Genomic DNA, 9,695 nt, shown 5'->3' on the forward strand with positions numbered 1-9,695 from the left:
TGATTCTCCACTCTCTCTTATAGAGAGTATCTATAAAACTAAAGAAGAAATTGAAGATAGCCTGGAAACTGAGGATAGCACGTTCTTCTAAGAATAAATATATGACCTTTTGGTGGTGCCTGAGAGACTATAAGACATACATTCTAATGAAAGGAGCCTGTGAAAGAACTTTCAGCATTTCCACCATTTTTGCTTAGAAATCATTCAAAGCAACATGAGTGAGAAAATGAATTGAAATTAGCATCTTCAAGTAAACTAGGATATAGATGGCATGTGCAAAAAGAGGTGCATGACACCACATGTTAGGAGGTTCCAGCAAAGCACACTTCTAAAAGGTAAGGGGCACACCCTAAGAACAAACTTGAAAATATTCCTTTGCAAAACAAGAACAGAATTCATGGGTGATTAGTGGGAGGATCCCAGGGGTCAGTAGTGGACTTACAAACAGATAATTCAAGCTTAACCAAGAATGGTGTAAAACAACTTACATATGCAACACATAATCTATAGGTGAATCTGGAAGGGGAAAAGAGACATTATATTGTGAATAGCCATATATCTACTTAACTCCACGGTTTGAATAAAAGTAAGAGTTAACATAATTAATACAAGATAGTGGTTATTACAGGCAACTCCTGGCACATACCCTACACAAAGCTTTTGGTCCAAGAAAAACTCATCTCATTCAAAAGCAGGAGTAATGAAAAGTTAACGGTACTGGAATCCAAACAAATGTTTTTTTAGATCATGAAAGATGAACAGGCAACAAAAGTTTTAAATTCCTAGACCCAGCAATCCATTCCAATGGAACTATATCCTATAGATATACTTTATGTATATGCCAAGCAACACGTGTTTGTTGAATCATCACAGCTTTATCTGTAAAAACAAAAGATTGGAGATTACCTAACTGATTTCCATCAATCAAAGCACATTTAAATAAGTCATGGCTTGTCTATATATTAAGATGTTCTGAATAAATAAAGTAGAATGACAAATCAATAAGACAAGAAAATTAATGAGGTAGAGGAACTGGAAATGAAAAGCGTTTGGCTATTCTTCTTTGCATTGATACAACAATAATGACACACTTAACTATCATAATGATAATGAAAATTTCATGTTTTTCTGGTTGCTGGCTATTATAAAAAATCTTACTATAAAACTCCTCCCATGTATGTCTTGGTTTCCAACTTAGGGATGGAATGGAGTCTTACAATATGAACCTTCAGCTTTACTAGGTGAAAATACAATCTTCTCATATTTGGATGAACCAATTTAGAAACCCATCAAGTATTTGAAAGTGGAATGAGAAATGAGATGAGGAAAGAGAAAAAGAAATGAGAGAGGGAGACAAACCATAAGAGACTCTTAACTCTGGGCAACTGAGAGTTGCTGGAGGAGAGATAGGTGGGGGAATAAGGTAAATGGGTGATGGGCATTAAGGAGGGCATGTGATGTGATGAACACTGGGTATTATACACAACTGATAAGTGATTGAACACTACATCTGAAACTAATAATGTACTATATGTTGGTGAATTGAACTTAAAGTTAAAAAAATAATTGGACTAGACATTAAGCAGCTAACCACCATCTTATTTCTTTTGTTGATAAATATTGTAATATAAATATAGCATGAGTGTATTTGATTAATAAACCCAGGTAGAAAAAAAGAAAGTGGTAGGGATTAAAAATAGATGTAGAATTAAAATACTTAACAATAAAAGTAAATAATTGGGAGGAGTGAAATGATGATGACAAAAATGTAAAGTCATTATATTATATAAGAGTAAATATTTTGATTAATTTTAGGTTTGCTATATTAAGAACATATGTTTTAATTCTATGAGAACTACGACAAGAATGGGAACAAAGGTTTAATTTCCTAACTAATCGAAAAAAATGAAATGATTAAAATAATCCAATAGAAAAGAGGAATTGAGAGAGAGAAAAGGAATGGTGACTAGGCAAACAGAAAACAAAGTACGATGGTAAAATTAAACTCAAATACATTAGTGAAGACATTAACATGCAAATAGATTAATTTTCTACTTCAAGTCAAAGATGGTCAGCACTTATTTTAAAACTCAGACAACTAAACTCAACTATATGGTACCAAGAAACACACAAAAAACAAAACCAAAACCAAGACCAAAAACCAACCAACCCACACAAAATGAAACCATTCGGAAAGGTTAGAAGGAAAAGGAGGGTGTTGTAGGCTAACCAGTGTCCCTACAATCCCAAGCCTCCGACGTCAGAATGTGACCATATTTGGAGACTGGGGTTTCACAGTGGTGATCAAGTTAAATGAAGTCATTAGGGTGGGACCTAACTCAATATGGCTGGTGCCCTTATAAGAGGAGGAAATTTGGACACAGACACATACGAGGGAACACAGTGTGAAGACACAATAAGGAGATGGCCATCTGCAAACCAAAGAGGTGGAACTGATCTTGTCTCAGGTCTCTCACAAAGAATCTTAATGCACTGCATCCAACTACAGAATACAAAATTTTAAGCACAGCCAAAGCATTTCTAAAAATGGCCATATACTCAGTCATAAAGCAGCAGAGGGTGGGAAGAAGCTGAGAAAGTCCACTCTTCCTCCAGTCATGGGTGCATAAGTAGAGAGGCCACTAATGGAATCTGATGCACAAAAGGGTCGGGGAGCCGAGGGACACTCTGTAGACACTGTGGCTTTCAGTGAGTGTGGAGCAGCCGCCAGCTGAGGCTGGACATGGACGGGAGCCCCCGGGAGACCCCTTTCCTAAGGTCAGAAGAACCCAGAGAGGCTCCATAGAGCTCCAGCCATGGTGTATTGTGAAAGGGGAAAACCGTATGTTAAGGCAAGTTTTTCTTGTTTTCTTCTAGGACTTTTACAGCTTTGGGTCTTACACTGAAGTCTTTAATCTATTTTGAGTTAATTACATATCACATATGTATATATATAATGTCATCCGCAAACAGATACAATTTTACCTCTTCATTTTCAGTTTGGACACCTTTGATTTTTTTTTTTTTTCTTGCCTGGTTGCTCTAGCTGGGACTTCCATACTGTGATGAATAAAAGTAGTGACAATGGAAACGCTTGCTTTTTTTTCTGATCTAGAGGGAAAGACTTTATTTATTTATTTATTTTTTTTTTTTAAAAAAGATTTATTTATTTATGATAGAGAGAGAGAGAGAGAGGGGCAGAGACACAGGAGGAGGGAGAAGCAGACTCCATGCCGGGAACCTGACACGGAACTCGATCCGGGGACTCCAGGATCATGCCCTGGGCCAAAGGCAGGCGCTAAACCACTGAGCCACCCAGGAATCCCCAGGGAAAGACTTTAAATTCTGCCACTGAATATGTTGTTAGCCATGGGTTTGTCATATTTGGCCTTTATTACATTCAGGTATGTTCCTTCTATACCTAGATTATTGAGTGTCTTACAGGAAACGACATTGAATTTTGTCAAATGCTTTTTCTTGATTTATTGAGACAACCAGATGATTTTTATCTTTCATGCTGTATATCACATTTATTGATTTGCATATGCTGAACCATCCTTGCTTCCCAGGGAAAGTCATTCTTCATCATGGTATATGATCCTATTAACATACTGTTAAACTCAGTTTGTAAGTATTCGGCTAAGAATTTTTGTATCTGCATCCAGAGTATTGGCCTATAGGTTCATCTTCTTGTAGTGTCCTTATCTTTGTTATCAGGGCAATGCTGGCCTTGTCAAATAGTTTGGGAGTGTTCCCTCCTCTTCAATTATGCACATCCAGCTCCATGAGCAGCTGTGGGTTTTGGTGTGCGCTAGCGCTTCCAGCAGCAGGCACAGCGATGGAGGCTAAAACAGGCATCAGATCAGAGGTGTGCAAGTGCATAGCCCCAGTGTGCAGGCATGGCATGGGGGGTCAGTTGTGGGGGGTCTCCACGGATGTCTTGAACCAGAGAAGCTGCAGAAGCCTGGGCTGGATGCCGTCTAGGTCCCCAGCTCTGGCAGGGGGCAGGGCAGGGGAAGGAGTAGGAAGGGACTCAGGTAGCTGCATCAGGAAGGAGAGACCTGCAGGGGTCTGTGGCCGTTGCACTGGCCGCTGGCATTTTTCTACAGCAAAAATTGCTGGGGTCGTGGCAGAGCAGGTCACTGGGGAGGGCAGTTGCCAGCTGCGTGTGGCTGTTGCAGCAGCCTCTGCTTTTCTCCTCTGTCCCTAGTCACCTCCACGCATCACTGCTTTGCCAGTCTGAGAGGGATGAAACCAAAACAGGTCCTTCAGGTGATGCCCCAAAAGCCGGGGAGGCTGCTGGCTAACCCTCTCCCCCTTCCCTTATTGGGGGGCTCTTTCTAGATGGGAACCTCCCTGTGGGCACGGAGCAGTGCTGGCCTGGAGGATGGGGTGGCACAGGCACACTGAAGCTCTTCTATCCCTTCCTGTGCAATTATTTCAGGCTTTTTGTTGCATCGTGTTGCACTGATGCTTCTTACGTGGACAGCGGAGCTCTTCCAGGATGGCTTTTGCTCCTGGAGAGCTGTCTTATTGTCGATCTTCATGGGGGGGGGGGGGTCGCAGAAGCTGGGGCCTCCCACATCACCACCATGGTGATGTCACTCCCTCTCCCTTTCCGTAGGGCCCTGTCACTTTGGATTTTAGTTAATTAGGTTTTCTCTGGGAGCTCAGCTCTGTGCTGGGCTTCTAAGTGAACAATCCAGCTTGATCTCTTCATCAGAAAAAGAGCAATTTCTTTTGTAATTTTACATCCTAAACAGAAGTAGAAGTTCACTTCTGTTCTTTCTCAAACCTCATCTGTTGGAGAGTATTACTATCACTATCATCCGTTCCGTGGGATTTATTAGAATTCCACTCTCACTCTGAGGCCACCTCCTTTCTGTGTTAAATTCTTCCTTCGTGGTGCATGTTTTTTAGAATTTCCCTTGCTTTAGATATCTTGGTGGTAAATCATGTCAGTCTTTACCTGTCAATTTGTAAATGTTATCCTTATTCTGGAAAGAAAGTGTTACTAAGTACACAATTCTACACCAGCGATAATTTTCTCTTACAGGCCATTCTTTTCTGACTTTCATGTTGCTGCTATTTATAATTATTTCTTTTTTAAATTTTTATTTCTAAATTTGTTATTACTGCTTTTTAATTAGTATTTCGCTTTAAGTTTTTTTATCTTTTTTTTTCCAGTGTTTTTGTGATCTAGCCTTTGTTTTGTTTTGTTTTGTTTTGTTTGTTTTTGTTTTTTTTTTTATTTATTTATGATAGTCACACAGAGAGAGAGAGGCAGAGACACAGGGCAGAGGGAGAAGCAGGCTCCATGCACCGGGAGCCTGACGTGGGATTCGATCCCGGGTCTCCAGGATCGCGCCCTGAGCCAAAGGCAGGCGCTAAACCGCTGCGCCACCCAGGGATCCCCATGTTTTATAACTTAATGTGAATTTCTTTACTATCATCTCTTATCGTGAATCTGTGCATGTGTATTTTTCCATCGTTTCTGGAGAATCTCTTTAAGCACTACCTCCTCTCATTCCTTTCCTGTCCAGGGATTTGAATTAAAGAAATGTGAGATGCTGCGTCTCAGTGCTAAGTTCTGTGTAAATAACTTAGATATATCTCCTCATTCACTAATTCTCTTGTCTAATAATTCATCATTAATACCTTCCATTTTTTTTCAAGAACTTTTTGTCATGTCTAGAAGTTTCTATTTTTCAAAACTGCCCACTTATTCTATTATCTATATTGTTTTATTGTTGTTTGTTCAACTTTATGATAATATGTTTTATTTCCTTGAGTAATTTGATACATATATGTTTAAATATTTGTCACATTGGCAATGCCAATATCTTTAGTCTTTGAGGGTCCAGATATGTTATTTCATTAACTTTTGCTCATTGTACCTTATCGTTCTGATCATTTGTCACAGTGATGCTATGGCTTATCCTTAGTCAACCTGTATCTTATGGGTCTAAATTGAGAATACGTCTCTGTTACCATCCAAAGCTACCACTGTGAACTCTGCGCCATGTTTACTTCAGTCCCCTACCCAGCCGGCCGCCCAATGCAGAAGGCCCACTGCCCAAGCTTCAGTTCACAGACCTGTCCTTGAAGGAGTGAGTATTTTAGAAAACTGCCCTCCCACTTTCAAGAATAGCAATATTTCAGAGCTGTTCTCTATGATCCATTTGTTCTATAATGGCTGTCACTTGAGAGTACCAAACTTGCATTTGTGGCCAAAAGCCTAAATCATCCTTTCAATCTGATCATATTTGTTTTGTATCTTATGGGAATTTCTGTTTCTAATGTACTGATGGTACCCTATGGTTTTGGGCACTCCGACAGATTCTTTTTGACAATGCTACCTACATAATTTTTTTTTTTTTACCTACATAATTTGAATGGCAGTTGAGGATGAATAGGAGAGGAAAAGCAATAGGTTCAAGTCATCACTGACTTTTCTTCTTATGATTCACAGCATTGTCCAAAATTTTCAGAACTATATTAATAAAATATCAACAGTGGACATTCTTCTTTCCTTTCTCATTTTATTATTTATTTATTTATTTATTTATTTATTTATAAAGATTTTATTTATTCATGAGAGACACAGAAAGAGAGGCAGAGACACAGGCAGAGGGAGGAGAAGCAGGCTCCATGCAAGGAGCCCAACGTGGGACTCCATCCTGGGAATCCAGGATCACGCCCTGAGCCAAAGGCACTCAACTGCCTAGCCACCTAGGTGTCCCTCCTTTCTCATTTTAATAGGATTAAAGCTAGTGTTTCACTATGAAATGCATTTTGTGTTCAGATGTGTTTTAGTTTGTTTAAGGTAATATTCTTCTCTTCCTATTTTTAAAATAACATTTATCAGAAATCAATGTTGATTTTCTTTTCAGTTATCTCCTTATGAATACATATTTAAATTACTTGATCAACTGAATACATTGCATATGTCATTCTGCTACAGCCAAGAGGAACATTATCACCAAATTTTAATCTAAAAATATTGTCTTACCATTCTTAGCTAGGAATGGCCTTATAAGCAAATATAAATAATAGTAATGTGATGACTAAAAAATTCTCAGTTGATAGGATCTGTCCATTATTGAGTGGACCTTCAGTTACCTCATAGGTGAGAAATCCTTTGACACTATCCCATCTCTTAATACAGAGGTGAGACCAATTGAAACTATTAACTCTCCTCTTCCTTACTCTTTCTTAGTTGTTTTTTTTTCTACTGGGCAGTTATTTTATTTTGAGGATTGTAATGTCAGGTCATTAGTTCTGCCATTAGAGACTTTCCTATTAAATTAACTTGGCCATAATATAAGTCATCTGGAGAAAATAATGATGAAATGAGAAAATATGATGACAAATTTTCAGCTTTTCATTTTTTTTTATTTTTTAAATTTTCAGCTTTCTAGATACAACTGAAAGGATTGTTTAGAATGTCCACAAATTTATTTTTTCTTCTGATACACTCAGTGACTAAGGTACATTGAGTTAGGTTGATCATAACTAGATTCAGAGAGAAAAAGAATAACTTTTTCTTATTCTGAGCTGATTGAAACATAAAGAAATGGATTTATGTGTCTATAGAATAGATTAGTCCCACAGCTAGTATCCACATGATCTATTTTCCTGAGATTTCATCCTAAACAGACAGGAAGAAAGAATGGGGTGAGAAAGGTAAAAAAACAACATTTTAAAAGAAGAATGAGCATATAGATTCTTAAGGGAGCTGAAGTAAGAGGACTGCAGCTTTAGGTAGAGGAAACTGCAAGCCCACTATGGTCTGTGAGCGACACATGATCTTCACTCCATCTTACCTCATCTCATTCTTACCAAACTTACTGTTTTCCATAATTCTCAGCCTAAACAGATCTTTCTGTTATTCCAATACACTAAGCAAGAGACCTTGCTCTTGCTGTTTTCTATGCCTCTAATACCTTCATGTGAATATTTGCTTATCTTTTCCATGACCGTCATTCAGACCTCAGTTCATCCTTAGTAGTTGCTTCATCCTTAGGAGGCCTCTCTCCGTCCTTTCTATTAACCCCATCTTTCAGACTATACCTGGTCAATTATTGTATTATTATTGTTTCTGAAAACCACTTTCTGATGTTAGCCACTTATTTTTGTATGGTTCAGATTGTATTCCCTGAATATAAATCCTGTGAGAATAAAAAACATTTCTTCCATTTTCACTGTTCTATTGTTAGTGTAAAGAAAAATGTCTGCTGAATAGAAGGTGCTCAGCAAATATGTGTTGAAGATCCATATAAAGGAGTAAAACAATGAAGAATTCGGTGTCCTTAGAACATAAATGTGAAAGGAAAATGAAATGGGGTCATTTATGTCAAGGGGTTTTAAAATGGAGCCAGGAGGTGATTTAGGACATGGGCCTTATACACGTCCTCACCTATGGAACCATGAACTTTTGAACTGGGCCAAATTGCAAATATTCCAAGGACTCAGTCTGAACACCTGCAACAATAAGAGGTTTTGCTTAGTGAGATCCTTAGCAACCAATCAGATTCAGTCAAAATTAGCTTTCTGCCACCAACATCAATCAAAAATTCTTCGTGAAAAATGTTACAGAGCATTCCCTTTATGCTTCAAAAACCTCTGATTTTTGCTCCCTAGTAGGATGCTATCTGCATTGCTACCCAAATCTCTGTACAATTGCAATTCTTTGATCCCATACAAACACTCTTGCGTAATGATGGCCTTTTCACAATTTTATGTTGACATGTATTTTGTCCATCCCATAGTTGTTCCATTTTGACATTTACCAAAGTTCTTTTTAAAGCATAAATTAGCAATGCCAGGAACTAATAAGAAAAGGAGGGAAGAGTTTGTTAACAGTTGGGCTGTTGGGTAAAAAAGGCAGCGAAGGTGATGGAACAATTGAATAGATCCTTTGTCTGGCTTCTCTTCTTCACATAGAAATCCTCATAGAGAACTCTGGTTTTCACACTTAACAGTGTTTAGGGTCCTACACTCCCTCATAAACTAATTCTTTCACTGCCTCTCTTCTTCTGCAGTAAGAAGTGGTTTGGCTTCTGGGGAAAACCATTGTTTAAATCTGTCTGGCGTTTGCAGAAGAGACATCTGCAAAATGACAGAGGATCAGATTGGTGCCTGCAAAAGAAGATGGGTATGCTGTAGAGCATGGTGGATTCTTATACCAGTTCCAACACCAGTTATCTACTCAGATTATCAAGAACCCCTTAAGCCTAAGTTGAAATGAAATTAGGAAAAGCATCAAAAGGAAAGTTCTTTGCCTCTAAAATCATTGGAATATACATATTAAACACTCTCTGCTTCATTACCAATTCCTATTACCCCTTGTCAATAAAAATAAATAAATATGGATTTCAAATCTCCAGACACTACTTCTTTGTGACTCATCTTCAGATTCAAACAATCTCTTGAAAAGTGAAAAGCTCAATAAATAAATAAATAAATAAATAAATAAATAAATAAAAGCAAAAAGCTCATTTATGTAACAAAAAGTGTTTTTTTTTTTAAATTTGTCACCAAAAGACCAAAAAGATTAACAAAAAAGTTGCAAATGAACATATAGTTATACAAAACATAGTTAAATAGACACACGGTACAAAGGAAATGCAAAATATAGGGAAATACAAAAAACATAAGGGGTGAGGAGAGCTGTAGGTTGGAAAAAGGGAGAA

The 9,695-nt window shown here is 38.0% G+C and overlaps 1 protein-coding gene across 1 annotated transcript; it reads left to right on the plus strand.

The window, feature by feature from the left end:
- Window positions 1-3,838: 3,838 nt before the first annotated feature.
- Window positions 3,839-9,250, plus strand: DEFB109B (defensin beta 109B). The gene is made up of 2 exons (XM_041752565.1): window positions 3,839-3,911; window positions 9,045-9,250. The coding sequence occupies exons 1-2, from the start codon at window positions 3,839-3,841 to the stop codon at window positions 9,248-9,250; spliced, it is 279 nt and encodes a 92-aa protein (XP_041608499.1).
- Window positions 9,251-9,695: the final 445 nt, after the last annotated feature.

Source organism: Vulpes lagopus, chromosome 4 (assembly GCF_018345385.1).
Source record: "Vulpes lagopus strain Blue_001 chromosome 4, ASM1834538v1, whole genome shotgun sequence".
In the NCBI taxonomy this organism is placed as follows: Eukaryota; Metazoa; Chordata; class Mammalia; order Carnivora; family Canidae; genus Vulpes; species Vulpes lagopus.

What these genes read in the sequence shown, in the direction of transcription:
- DEFB109B (XM_041752565.1), top strand. Translation starts at nt 3,839, where the DNA reads ATGGAGGCTAAAACAGGCATCAGATCAGAGGTGTGCAAGTGCATAGCC. An exon ending in GTGCAGGCATGGCATGGGGG is followed by an intron (nt 3,912 to 9,044) that starts GTCAGTTGTGGG and finishes CTTCTTCTGCAG; the next exon opens with TAAGAAGTGGTTTGGCTTCT.